General features: G+C 32.7%; 1 protein-coding gene across 1 annotated transcript in view; it reads left to right on the top strand.

Moving 5' to 3' along the window:
- CNBD1 (cyclic nucleotide binding domain containing 1) overlaps nt 1–15,694 on the top strand; it is a 373,802-nt gene that overhangs the window by 249,771 nt on the left and 108,337 nt on the right. Inside the window, exon 5 of the mRNA XM_044246969.1 lies at nt 9,551–9,696. Within this exon, the coding sequence (XP_044102904.1) occupies nt 9,551–9,696 (146 nt within the window). The remainder of the gene's footprint in view (nt 1–9,550; nt 9,697–15,694) is intronic.

Below are 15,694 nucleotides of genomic sequence, written 5' to 3'. Positions count from 1 at the left end.
TCAGTTTACACACTCTCATTTCTGGGAATATTTTCTGAGCACCCTAGACTAGGTATGTCTCGGTATTTCCATGGGACACAGTGCTGTACACTTTCACAGACATAAGTTGTGTTTACTGTCTGACTTTCTTTTTGAATTTAGGGTTGTATGGGGCAAGGAACATATTTGTCTTTACTTTATTGGATGCCAAATAATAGAATAATTATTTATTTAGAATAATACCTGAAATTAACCTTTGCACAAAGCTATTTGTCAAGTAAGAGAATGAATGAATGGTTAAACAGTAGAGGCTCTTTTTTAGGTGAGCTCAAAAATCCAAAACGTGGGTAGAAGCTGTTGTTTGCCTTCTGAATCTGACACATAGTTATCATGTTCCTTTGAGCACAGAAGAGAGAAATAGGGTGATAATTTTAAGAATAATTAAGGTTCCTAACAAAATTGCTTGTCAATGTCTTTTACAGAAAAATCCATGTCATCAATTTTGTGTCTTGGAAACTGTCATTTCAAATGTCTAAGCATAAAAAAATAGAGAAAATCTTAAACTAAAGTTCTAAACATCTGTGTGTTTTAGTAACCCATGGATATTTTGTTTACTGCTGCTAAGTGTGTTCTGGGAGTGAGTTTACAGGTAACTTTTGAAATACATTGACCCATGAATAATGTAGGGATTAGGAGCACCAACACTCCCCCAACACCCATCACTATGTAGTTGAAAATCCCTGCATAACTTTTGACTCCATAAAAACTTAAAATACTAGTATCCTACTGTTAACCAGAAACCTTACTGATAACATCAGCAGTCTGATAACATATATTTTATATTTTACATGTATTATATACTCTATTCTTATAATACACAAACTAAAAAAAGTTATTAAGAAAAATCATAAAGAAAAGAAAATTCATTTACATGCTGTACTACAAAAAATCTGCATGTAAGTTGACCACACAGCTCATACCTATGTTGTTCAAGTGTCAACTGTTTTTGAGATCTAACTTATGCCCTTTTTTGTGTGGCTGTTGGAAACACTCAGGTCTTATGGGTTGAATTTGTGAAAGTGCTCTTTAATGAGGTTTTTTTTTTTTTTTTTTTTTAGGATTCTTAAAATTCTCAAGTTTCAGTGTGAAATCATGAATACGTAGAAACTAAAGCTGTTTAAACTTGTTTTAGGATGCCCCCACACTTTTTTACAAAAATTCCAATTAACAGCCTAATTTATTATTTTCTTCAGTCCTGTCCTTGTGAAGTGAAGGGATATCTGCAATTCTATTCTGGTGGTACAACATGTCTTTTAAGGAAAAGAAATCATCCTTTCCAAACAATGAGGAAAAAGAGACATTTTTAAAAAATAACCTGTTTTCTAATCATAAAGCATTTTTTTAAGCTTGAAGGGAAGAGTTAAAGTTGCTGTCACTGATCTTTCAATTTTCAACTGTGTATTGGAATAGCAAAGAGAACCAGCTCATGCTGTGATTCTGATGTCTGCACTCCATATGAATGACCAAACTCAATTTCTGGAAAAACTGATAATAATCGACATTTGTCATATGAATTTGGATGATCAAATAAAATCAATTGTTATTCTGTTCATTCATCCTTGACTGATTAGGCAATTTAAATGAGAAGTCAGATAGAAAGTGATGTGCATATTAATGATTAATGATTTACAAAAAATTTCAAGTGCACACAAGATTCCAGAAAAATAATTTTATAGTGAATTACTCAAAAACATACAGAATAAATGGATAAATAAATGAAATGGGGGTCACTTTTTAAAACTGTTTTAACTAATTTTATAAGTGCCATAAATGCTGCTTTGAAAACTACTGAGGAGGCACAAGGGTATGCATGTGTGTATCCTTTAATTAAAATGATCTTTTTAGCTAGATTTTTCTGTCCCACTAATCTCTGGCTCACAAAACACTTGAAAAAATGTGTACCTTCTAAAACCCAGAGATTTTAGTTGTGCAATTTCTGAAAATGTTCTTTTATGGGGATACACATCAGGGCATCAAATTCAAGCAAGTTATTGGAATCTTTTAGGAATTCGTGTGACTGGGCATACAGGGTATGTGTTCTGGGGACAGGTGTATCCAAATTTAACAGACTTCCACGTATTCTGCTCTCAGCTGATGATTTACCATGCCATTTCTACCATTTTTTCTGCTAATTTAAATTTGAGGCAATTCCTCCACAGCCTCTGATTCAGACTCATCATTTTACTTTGCTCTGTGTTCCTTACTTATACTCTCTTTTATTTTAACCTATATTTTACTCCAGATTCAAAGCCCTCTGTTTTTAATTAAGCTTAATTACCAATCCTATTTTTCTTCTTGTTGTTTCTTTTGCTTGACTCAGAGGTAGATTTACCTTGAAGATAATGAAGCTTAAACTGTAGGTCTATTATTTGATTTGCATGGGTCCCATCCAAGACCCTGGGAGAAGCCCTAGAAATGAATTCACATGTTCATAGTTTCTGTAAAATTTGCAAAAGTGAGCTATTTTGACTGTGATCTCTTCTTTCCCTTTGCCTGCCAATTTCCTTTACTTATATTTCACTTTCATGGCACCTCGCATTGGAGTGGCTTTAGGCATTTGGGGGATTTAGTTTATGGAAAATTGCATTAGAGATACATTTCAGTTTGGTCTAGTGAGATATAATTTTTGGTTCTTAGTCACTGCTACATATGCCAGTTAATGCTTGTTAGGCTTGTGTATGAATGGCTATCAGGAATAGCCCTACCAAACACAGTGGACTCAACAGCATCTTGAGATGAAGAAGCAGAAACAGAGCTCTTATCACCATATACGACTGTTCTATGGAAGCCTGATACCAGACACGTGTGGGCCATGGATTGGCACATACTTTAGAATGTATGGAGAGAGTTAAATTTGTGGAAGAGTTTTTCAAATCTTATAGATCATAGATGAAAGAAATGTGGTTATGAATTTTCCCAAATTTGATAAGAATACTGAAATTTTATGTTACTCTACTAATAATCAGTTGTAAAGCTAAAAAAAAATTTAAAGTTATTGACTAATTTAAAAAAAAATCTACCAATCAAGCTCAAGAGAAGACTCTATTCTGTCAATAAAAATTAATATAAAATTGTTCTCATGCAAAGAAGTGAAAATATATAAGAAATTCAGGACAAATTCTATAAAAATAAATATTATAGATGTATGTAGGCAACTAATTAACAAAAGTACTGTAACATTTTTTTCTGGATTTTTATGGTGATTTAAAACCACCCAACTTTTAAAAATTATAATTTGTAATGCTTTCTGCTCTTTCTAAATATCTATAATTGACTCTTGAACACACAGGTTTAAACTGTGGAGGTCCACTTATACACACATTATTTTATTTGACAAATACAGTATGGCATGGTAAATATATTTTCTCTTCATTATTATTTTCATAATAATGTTTTATTTATATATATTTATAGATGTAATATATATTTATATATAACATAAATTTGTTAATCAACTGCTTATGTTTAACCAATAAATTTTCTCCTCAATTGTAGCTTATTTAGTACATAGTTTGGGGGAAGTTAAAAGTTACATGTGGAATTTTTACTGTGTGGGAGGTTAGTGCCCCTAACTCTTGTGTTGTTCAAGGGTCAACTATATTCCCATTTGTACCAATTTTTTAATTTATAAATTTGTGTTCTTTTTTATTTATGTGTCTGACTCAGCAAAACCTAGAACAGACCCTGCCTTAGCTCAATTAGCCTAATAACTGAAAAGAAATGAAAATCACTGGAAGACTTGACTTAGTATAGTGGCTAAGTAGATGGAGATCTGGATTCTAGAGTGAGACTACCTGGGATAAAATCCTGGCTCTGCTATTTATTATCCATGTGACCTTGGGCAAGTTACTTAACATATACAAGACTAAACTTTCTCATTTTAAAAGGAAAAAGTTGGATTTGAAAATGTAATTTTCGTAATTATATGACAATATAAATAAAATAAAATACAGTGGGAAATCAACTAATTAAAAAAATAGAATATTCATGTTGATAGGAAGCTTGGATTTCCCATAATTTTCCACCAGCCTTGTGGATTCCTCACATCTCCTTCAGGTGAACATGTTGGTCCATGCGGAAGCTATATCTTATGTAGAAACTTATCTGTTCTCCTATTCCTTAAAGTAGTATAGTTATGCTTTTTTTTAAAGTTATGCTTTTATTGACATTATTTATGAATACTTTATGTAAGATTTAGTTTGAACAAACTGCTCTGAGACTGTGTGTGTTTTTGAATACTTGTACAGTCCTTGTATAAAGAATCACATGATATTAGTGAAAATATCAAAAATTGAGACAAGTGGTAATCTGTTCTCTATTTGACCTGGCTTATACATAGAAATGAATAAAATGTTATTTAAAAGAAAACAAAATAAAACCGACCACAGCTGATTCTGCCTTCGAGACCAGAAATTAAGCATTTAGTGAAAATAGGAAAACAGCAAGAAACTACTGGGAGAAACATAAGCTTTCCCAAGTTCTCAGGGATATTAGAGGATTATCAAGTTTCCAACAGCACATGAGACTGAGCCTCCTGTAGATTTCTGTTTAGTTGGTTATTTTTAACCATTATTAAAAGAAAGTATGAACCCAAACAGTAGGAGGATTTTGATAGGAAACAAATGCTTGAATTTTGTGTGTTTGTACATACACACACACACACACACACACACACACATATATATTTCCCAAGGATCTGTTCTATTGTTCTTAATATTTTAATTGTACCTTTTAATTAGAAATAATTGACCTCTTTAAAACCTCTGTTCATAATTGCCAGACAGAATAATCTTATTCCCTCTTTACTTTGACAGCTCTTCAAATTTTGAATCAGCTCTATCTCCATATACCTTTACTTCCAATTTAAAAAATGATTGTTTTGGGGCACGTGGGTGGCTCATTTAGTTGAGTGTCTGCCTTAGGGTCAGGTCATGATCCCAAGACTTTGGAATGAAGCCCTGCATGGGGCTCCTTGCTCAGCAGGGAGTCTGCTTCTCCCACTCCCTCTGCTGTTCCCCCTGCTTACGGTTTTTCTGTCTCTCAAATAAATAAATAAAATCTTTATTTAAGAAATTATTGTTTTGTGACAGGACCTAGAGATATTTTCTTTGATGTTTATAAGTCCTTGAAAAGTAAAAATTATCATTTCTGACATTTACTTTCATTTTAGAGACCTTCTTGGGCCTTCTGGGAACCCTTTCTGAATGAGGTCTTGCAATCAGAATTACTCCTGTTTTTTTTGCTTATTTTTCTTTTCTATTTGACCACCCAGGAATAGGAAGCTGTCTTTTCTTTTCTCTTTTTCTTTTCTTTTCTTTTCTTTTCTTTTTTTTTTTTTTTTGAGAGAGAGAGAGAACACGTGTGAGCTGACCGATGAGGACAGGGTCGGGGGCTGAAGATTGTGGAGGCAGAAGGAGAGAAAGAGAGAGAATCTTAAACAGGCTCCATGCCCAGTTTGGAGCCTGACACTGGACTCCATCTCATGGATCTCATGGAGACCCTGAGATCATGACCTGAGCTGAATCAAAAGACTGACTGAGCCATCCAGGTGCCCTGAATAGGAAGGTATCTTAAAAGAATTTCTAATACCTACATACTCAGAGAGTTCTTCAAATTCTCTCTAAGGTATTTTAAATTAAGTGTAAATAAAAAAATAAATAATAGATCATGCAGTTCTTTTGCCAAGCTATATGCAATAATTTAGAATGATAGTTTAATGGATGAAATAATACTTGATAATTATTATTTCAGGTATGGCCTAGTATATAGTGACATTTTAAATTTAATCAGTTATGTAAAGGAAACAATCTTAAAGAAGGTAGTAATTTCTGAATCATTAAGTTCTGGTTCATAAAATGGAATGTCTACAGTGAATATTTTAATTATGGTATTTTTCAATTATAAAATCAGATCATTAAGATTTAGTTATAACCTTGCCCCTAGAGTATTTCTGATATATTTGCAATCATGCAATGTATGCCTTAATAACATGTCACCAATACTGCAGGTTTGTCTTTCTACCTAGGATTCTGTATTATATTCCTGATTCTGTAATAACCTAAATGATATCTTCTTGAAAACATGAAGTAGAATACTTCTTCTCTATTATTGACTACTTATTTTCAACGTAGAATACTTCTTCTCTAATATTGACTACTTATTTTCAACTTTTAATATATTACCTAAAGCTATCATGTGTACCTTTCCACATATAATATTTGACTCTGTTTTAAATATGAAAACTGTGCACTTTTTTTCTATTACAGAACTAATTAACTTGAGTGTCTGGAATTATTCTATTTAAATTTAGGGGTTTTTGTGTGTGTGTGTTTCTGCACCTGTGTGTTTGTGTTTGGTATTTGTGCTAGCATCATGATCTGCTCATAGCTCAACAATTTTTAGTATTTCAGTTTCTTTTTTATTATTATTAGTTATGTGTCCTTGAGGAAACTAACCTCTTTGATCCCCAGTTTAAATATTATTTTTTATAGCATATTCCCTTTAGTTTATCCCCTTATTTGTATTTGACTGCTCTGATTTACTCTTGTTTCATTGACAAACATCCTGCCCAAGTTTAATGGCTGTGTTTATGTGTTCTGTAATATAAGTTGATTATATGTCTTTGGCAAAATTTTCAACACATACAGACCAACTGTTTCTCCAACCAGTGCCAGGAGGACAGAGTCAATCCCGAGATATACTTGCACTAACTCTTGGAAAAATGTAACTCTGGAAGACTAAATATTTTTACTAAACAGTCCTTAAGTCCTTGAAGAAAAACCATATAAATAAGCTAGTATGGGAAGCTCCGTGTATCATCAACATTTAAGTTAAATGGAGCCTGTATCAGAAGGCATGTAATATTTTACGAGGAAAATGCAAGGATTTTTTTTTGTTGTTGTTGTTGTTATTTTAACCCTAATCTAGTAGATGGGGGACTCTTAGACTATAATTAGAGAAAAATGCAGAAGTTCTGTTTCATTTGCACATCTGAGTAAATGTGAGTGAACTTGTATTAGGGATGTAAAGGTCTTAAGAGAGCCCTAACCAGTGTCCCATTGTCCAGAGATACTCATTGAAGCAATCATACTCTCTCCTTAGCACAAGAAATGTGAAGAATTAGCCAAGAGTGAAAAAGTAAGCAGGTTTACAAGAGCTTAACAAAAATCTAGATGATGTGTACCTGGAAACATTTAGGAATTCAATGGGTGCCAGCATGAATGCCAGTGGTTATACATAGTAGCTTCATCTTATCAGATGCCAGTGTGCATGGATACTGGTCATCAGAAGCCAGTTAGTAACTTGTCATGACTCTATAAGCTCTTAGGTTTGACATAATCACCAGGAGAAAAAGAAGTAAAGGGAAAATCCTGAAATTATTTTGTTTCCAACTAATATGTTTCTAAATACTTAGAATATATTAACATTTTGCTTTTTTGTGATTAGCTGTATTTAGAGCTAGAAATAGACATAGGGGTGGATAATGAAAATTCAAGAAAATAACATTTTCTTTCACACCATTGTATGTGGTCTGATAACTCATAATGATAATAATGACACTATTAACTTTTTAAAAAAGCTCTTTTCTACTGGTAATAATTTGGGCATTATAGTTTTCCTAACATCTCTCAATGTATGTTTTTTGTTGTTGTTGTTGTTAATCTTATTTCTTTCCTAAGAGCTTTTGTAGATCGAATAGGTAAGGAAAGAGTGGGTATGATGTATGTAAAAAACATTCCTGACAAATGGTAAAGGTAGAAATGAGAGAGAAGTGAAGGAAGGCCATGTTTAAAGAGAGGAAGTGGAGGCCAAGTTTCAGACATGAATGTCTTGATTTATCCTCTTGAGGATGGTAAACACAGGAGTGTATGTTAGAGTCAAATGAAAAGTTCCATGAGAATTTCAGAACAATGGACCATGTGGATCATTTGTCAGGGTTTCTGATCTGTCGTCCGTATCTTCTGCATACCAGTAACCAAATCCAAGGTTCTGTTCTAGACAATGTTTTTAAATCCTTGTTTATTTCTTCTCCCTGTGACTTCCTCTCTTTTCATGTAGGCTACTTTAAGTTCTTCTGTAACAACAGGCTTGGTTGAGAAGGCAAAGCTTGTAATTAGGACTTTGGCACAGGATTAAGGGCCTTTATTTAATTGAGAAAATAGATCTTTGATAGTCAAATATCTTTCAATTTTGTTGTTGTTGTTGTTATTGCATGGAATCAAGAAGCACTTGGCTTTTCCATTTATGCCCCGCATTGCTAGATCTCTTCCATTGCTTTCTGTTTATGCTTGAAAACTGTCCAATTTTAGGCCCCTGATAATACATTGCAAGAAAGAAGTAACATTGAGCAAACAAAACAGTAACTTTCTGGCTCTTTCCATCTACTTTCTGTGAAACAGTGGGTTTTGTAGGTACTTTGTTTGCCTTCCAACTTCCAATAAGTTATTGCAGACAACTTATATATCAAATGTTTGGCACTTTTTTTGCTGTGATATTATTTTTTTTACCACCTCCTGTTTTATTGCTAAATCAATGATATATATTTTAGGTTTTGGTTATAAAATGTTATTTAATAACACTCATCTTTATTACTGCATCTGAAGTACACACTTTTAAATGATGTTAACTAGGAAGCCAGTTTCCTCAAAACTGTTTCTTAAGACTATCTACTACATTAGTATTTTTCCAACTTCTATTTTCCTAGAACCCGCAACAAAAAGCACAATATATTGTCATTTAGTAAATGTGTGCACACAACCACATGCATACAAGGTGTCTCAACTGGACATTACATCTACACTGGGACTATTTCTGGCAAACCTGCATTTATGAGTATCCCAAATTCCCTTTCTGTTGCCAGACTGATTTTTAAAAATTGCTTGAAAAATATTGAGCATTTAGCAGTGGTATGATAAGTTAGTCTCTTGAGAATTTAGGATCAACATGAATTTTGTAACTCTATTATGGTATTTTATATATTAAATAGTGAATTTAATGATTAAAGCAAATAAATATCATCCATCACAGGATGACTGTGTTTTTATTTAAAATTACATGTGCATTTTTTTCCAGTTAAAATATTTATCAAATGTTAAATTGTAGCTTCACTTAATTTAATAGTACTTGGAAAGGATTTAAAGTATACACTGGATTAAAAAAAATCAATCTTTTTACTAAACAAAGGAGGTCTTTATTATTATAATGACTAATAATAAAAGATATAGTCTTATAATTGAAGCACTGCGTTTTCTATAAAAAGAAGGTAAAGACATTAGGTAATTTCCTTAAGTTTCAAGTTTCACGGATGTACATCTTAGTGCTGGAAAGAAAATAAACTCTGAAGTTGATTACCAAAACAAAAATAGAGTATCATCATAGGTATCCTTAAGCAAACCTGTAATAAAAAAAGAAATGCAAATTTGAAAGCTTGAAAATCAGGAATTTTTGGTTTGTCTCTTTGTAGTTAAGCTGTGTTCTCTCAATTTGCTAATCTTTTTGATGTTGTCTTAAGGCCCATTTATAGGACATTGCGTGAACACAAAACTGTATGGAAAATGCTGAAAACAATTCCAGATTTGACCCGTCAGTTACCTGAGGAGCATCTGAAAATACTTAGTAAGAGTGTCACTTCTGAAACCTGGGTAAAAGGCAGCACAGGTAACAGACTAATCTGGGGGAATTTAGCAACATAGAATGTGTGTCGCAATTTTGAGTTCTCTATAATATTGATATTTTCACTTGATACATTAAAATGTGCTGTTTGTGTATGTTTTGTTTGTAGTTATAAGTACTGAAATGAATAACATTCCACATTTTAGTATGGATTTCTTAATGATATACACTAGTGTTTTCTCTATGTTGGGCATGCATCACAATCATGCAGAGGACTCAAATTGCTATGTTCAGTTCTAAAGTTTTTGGTTTGGTAGGTGTGGTATGGGGCTTAATTGCATTTCCAGCAATTTTCCAGGTGACACTGCTAGTATGGGACTATACTTTGAAAACCACTCATTGATATACACATTTAATGACCATCTAGCATTGGATTATATAGTTAAGAGAGCAAATGGTCATAGCAATTAACTGACTTATCCAGATATTGCCCCAGATATTGGGCACAAAACCTCTACAGGCAGATTTTAGTTTCCCAATTTTAAATTTCTAGTCCCTTTACCAAGGATACACTGGGTACATTAATAGAAGTACTTCATATTGTAATTTTTGAGGGGTATACAAATACACACACACACCCACACCCACACCCACACACACACCTGACACAACAGAATTCAATACCATTTTTTGCATTTGTGAAATACCTATTAGAAAAGTAGAATTAAGTTTATTTAATATATTATTTAGGTCAGGGAATATCCCTAATTTATTTCTCACAGACACAAATAAAAGTATTATTCTTGGGGCACCTGGGTGGCTCAGTGCGTTGGGCCTCTGCCTTTAGCTTAGGTCATGATTCCGGGGTCCTGAGATTGAGTCCCGCATCGGGCTCTCTGCTCTGCAGGGAGCCTGCTTCCCACCCCCCCACCTCTGTCTCTCTGCCTATTTGTGATTTCTCTCTCTCTCTGTCGGATAGAGAAATAAAATCTTAAAAAAAAAAAGTATTATTCTTGTTCTCCACAGATGAGAACCATAAGGCATAAAATATCATGCAGAATATTCCTGATTAGAATTGAATTTCAAACACACTTTAACTCACTCTGTGTCTAATATTCTGCTGTTTTTATAAAGTGGTTCATCAGGATCATGCCTTAAAAATATAACTGTAATATCAGAGAACATGTGTCTTTTGAATTATGTCATATGTCTGTTGAAATATTTCAAGACTTTTCCCCCAGTGGTCATCTCTTATAATTAGTTTCATTTAATCTGACATCAAGCAATGAAAATTAAATCACAGGAGTTTGCAAAGGACAAAATGATTTTGAAAGGCAAGAAAGAACATTCACTATTGCCTTGCATTAACTTGAGGATAGTAATTTAAAAATTAATTTGTTTTTATCATAAATTTCTGAAATTATCCTTATTATGGTAAAAATATGGAAACAACCTAGATGACCTTTAATAGAAGATAGATTACAATGATACATCTCTTTCATGGAATAAAAGGCATACTAAATTATGATACATGTATCCAATGAAATTCTAGGCAGTTGTTAAAAAGAATGAGGTAGATCTCTCTGTATATTGACATGGAAACTTATCAAAATTATTAAAGACAGTAGATAAAAATAGAGCAATTGTGGAGTTATATAAATAATATGGTTATATTTTCACATATTTATACAAATCTGAAGTTATATATACAGATGTACTGCATATATACATATATAAAAATTCATAGTAAAAAGTACATAGAAGTAGCTCCAGGAGAACAGTCCAAAAATAAGTATTTTAAAAACCATTACCTTGGTGGAGGGAAGTGAAGAATTAACTCTTTCCTCTACATATATTTCTGTTGAATTTATCACAATAAAGATATATTCACGGGTTGGTGTTTGTAACTGTGGTTTTTTTTTTTCAAAAACATTTTAAAATTACAATTCAAAGCAAAAACTGTATTCTGATGGTATCTTAAAAGTTGGGTGATTGGCTATTAAAATGTGAACTTTCATTTCTTGACAAATATATATCAACTTTTATTTCATCTTTCATATTAAATAAGGTTTTTCAATTCATATTTCAATAGAACATATTTTCAAACACTTTATAAAAAATACATGTCTCTGTCTTTACATATACCTGTGTCAAAAATCCTTCTCTTGAGTTTTTAAGACGTCTGATTCAGACAGTCCAGATCTGTTTCACTACCCAAGCAGTCAATTCATTAAATATCTGACCTTTGTAAATCTCTTCATTCATCCAACTTAAAAAAAAAAAAAAAGGTATAACCAAGTGTCTTTCTCTCTTTTCTTTACTCATGCGTGCATTTCACCTCTGCTGCTGTTATTTAAAGTATTCCCCCTAGGAGCCCCTCGTCACCAGGCTGCTGACTTTAATCTGAGGCTGAGGCTTTGGTTTCTCTCCTGCAAGCCTAAACAGCTATTTGCACCTTCTGGTCTCTTCTGGTGGGTTCTTTGGAACTTTGGAATTTAAGGCAGCTTCCTAAACTCCCCATTAGTCACTTGCCCTCTCACTCAGCTTTCTTAAACAATAAAATATTAACAGGATAACAATATTATGATTTTAGTTACTGGCTAACACATATACATATCTCTAGTTTAAGTGAGAATGGCACTACAACATAATATAAATATCTAGCCAAAGATATATGTTACTTAATTCAAATGATTTCAAGAGTTTTCCATTGGATCTCTTATATTTTGTCCTGAGCAGCAGGCATTTTTAAGATTGGCAACCTAAAGCTCATGAAAGCTAAGAGAATTAACTTACCTCAGAATTCAATTTAATGGCTAACATGGAAATAGATCCCAGATCAAAATTTTATTACTGTCTACCTTTATATTAACATTGATAGATTTCCATGAAATAATTACTATAAGGGTTTTTTTTTTCTTATATCTTTATCATCTTTACTGTTTTCTTTTTGAAAGTCTGTTAAGTCTTAGGAGTTATTTCTCTTTTATTTCTTTCATTTTTTACAATTTTACTCCCACCTTTTATGAGGTTATATCTCAAAAACACCACAGTTCCTCACTTAAGTAAACTCTTGTATTTATTTTTAATGCTGACAAATATTTTTATATCACTAAATTTTAACATTTATTTAGCCTATATAGATGGTATTTTCTGTTGTGGTTTGAATTTCATGTAACATATAAAAACACAGTAGCCAAATCTCATAAAAAAATTAGCAGGCATATTTTTCATAAGTAAATTAACCATAATTCAAATAATATGCTCTTGTAATAGAAATAGGCAAATACTTAGGCCTATCATAAAGACAAAGGTTCTCTTAAAAGCAAACATGCCTTGAAGAACATGCATTGATTCTAAAGCATGGGTATACTTTCACAGCAACTAAGGTGGTGTGCCTTGATTCATGAAGATTTGTCCTTGAAATCTGGCAAGAAAGCTTTTTCAGTCTTCAACTGCATTGTAAGGGGCTAGCTCCATTTCTGTCTTTCCCTATCCAAGAGATGGTTGTGAGACTTTGAGAAAATTAATGCAAAAATTAATGCAAACTCTTCAGTCACATGATGATACCAGAAACCTTTGCCATGATATTTATTTCTCTAATCTTGCCATAGAATCTTACTTTCTAAATAGTGAAACTGAAAACCAGAGATGATAGAACTACTCAACAGCTGATCAGAACGTGTGTTACCCAAGCACAACAAATAACTGCTCTGAGCATTTGATACAGGAGTATTAATAAGTAATACCAGTGTAGAAGCCCCATATGCATAACTTTCTCCATTTCTGTATTGGAATATTTTCAATTAATAAAAAACTACTTCGGTGCCTAGATGGTTCAATATTCACAACACAATTAACATGATACATTGCATCCATAACAAAAAGGATAAAAAAAACACCACTTGACCATTTCAATAGATTCAGGAAAAGCATTTCACAAAGTACAATATCCATTTATGATAAATATCCATTTATGATTTCTGCAGAGTAAGTCTAGAGGGAACATACCTCAACAAAATAAAAGCCTTATACGAAAAACCCACCTCCAACATCATACTCAAGGTGCAAAACTGAGAGCTTTTCCCATAAGGTCTGGAAAAAGACAAAAATACCTACTCTCACCACTCCATTCAACATATTGTTGGAAGACAACACAGTCACAGAAAGTACACAAGAAAAAAAAGGCAACCAAATTGGTTAAGAAGAAGAAAAAAATCTCACTATTTGCAGGTCATATGATACTATAAGTAGGAAACTCTAAAGACCACCAAAAAACTGCTAGAACTGATAAATGATTTCAGTAAAGTTGCAGGATACAAAATCAACATACGGAAATCTGCATTCCTATACATTAATAATGAAGCAGCAGGAAGAGAAGTTAAGAATACAATCCTATTTACAATTGTACCAAAAACAATAAAATATCTACAAATAAACTTAACCAAACATGTGAAAGACTTGTTCTCTGAAAACTGTAAAATACTAATAAAAGAAATTGAAGATGACATAAGAAGATGGAAAGACATTCCATGCTCATGGATTGGAAGAAAAAATATTGTTAGAATGTCTGTACTACCCAAAGCTAATGCTACCCAAATTTAATGCAGTCCCTGTCAGTACACCAACAGCATTTTCCATGGAATAATTATATATTATATAAAATATTTTTTGATCTGGCACTACTCTTAATAATTTATAAGTACTACCTTGCATAATACTTTAAAAATTCTATGACATGTGTGGTTATAATCCTCATTTTACAAAAAAGGAACTTGACAGGCAGGGATATTAAGCAAGCTGGACAAGGTAATGCAGGTAGAGTGGTCAGATAACACACGTGTAAGATGCCTTGCTATGTCAACATGCAAGATAAGAACTGAAAAAATGACACTGTTAATTTAATATTTAAAAGACAACAAGACTTTTGAAAGTAACATTTTCTTCAGTGTTTTAGGATGACATTTCCTAAAGAGTTTTCATGGAGTTCAGCTGCAGATAATGGATATTAAAACAAACAGCTACAAAAAATAAATAAGCCAGAGAAGCTCTTTTGGAATGGAACATTAAGGACCTCCAAAAAAAATAAAAAATAAATGAACAGAGTGGCAAAAACTGTGAATATCAACTTTTTCATAACTCTGGAAAAGACCTACATCAATCCAGAGGTGTTTATTCCAGAAAAATGGTGGAATCTTGCTAAGAACAGTGAGTTTTACAACATTTTGACTTCCTCTCTTCCCATCTCACTAGAGCTTAACTCTGCAGTTGCCTGAAAAGCAGCAGCCTTGAAGTTATGGTAGCTGTAAAAACCAGACTAACAGCCACTGGTGGTGACACAATAGGTTTGCATCCCTCTTAAAAGTTCCATCCAAGTGATTTGACCTGTCTGGTGGCTAATTGGACCTAATATTATTTAGATGGTAATACTCCTAAATTGATCTACAGATTTAACACAATCTCTAATGAAAATTAGAGCTGTCTTTTTGTAGGGGTTGGTAAGCTGATTCTAAAATTATATGGAAATTTAGAGGGCCCTGAAGAGCAACTTTTTTTATAAACCAATGATAAAGTTGGAAGCCACACACATCTGATTTTGCAACTTATTACAAACCTACAGTTTTAAGGCAGTATAATACCAGCACAAAGATAGACATAGAGTTTAATGGAATAAAATTGGAAGTGCAGAAATAAAGCTTTAATTTCATGGCCAAATGATTTGCAACAAGAGCGTCAAAAAAATTCAATTCCAGAAAAGGTAATTTTTTTTAAAAAATGGTGGTGGCACATCTGTATATCAATCCACATGCTGAAGAATGAAGTCAGATCTTTAACTCACACTATATATAATTACTAATCTAAAATGGATCAAAGACCTAAATGTGAGAACAAAACCACAAAACTCTTACAGCAAAATTTTCAAATTAATTGTGTGACCATGGATTAAGCTATGCTTTCTTAAACATGACACAGAAAGCACAAGTGACAGAAGAGAAAACAGATAATCTGGATTTTATAAAAATTTAAAATTTTGAACTTCAGT

This window comes from Neovison vison, chromosome 4 (genome assembly GCF_020171115.1).
Source record: "Neovison vison isolate M4711 chromosome 4, ASM_NN_V1, whole genome shotgun sequence".
Classification (NCBI taxonomy): domain Eukaryota; kingdom Metazoa; phylum Chordata; class Mammalia; order Carnivora; family Mustelidae; genus Neogale; species Neogale vison.
The sequence above is the reverse complement of the archived record's forward strand: the minus strand, read 5'-3'. Positions and strand labels throughout refer to the sequence as shown.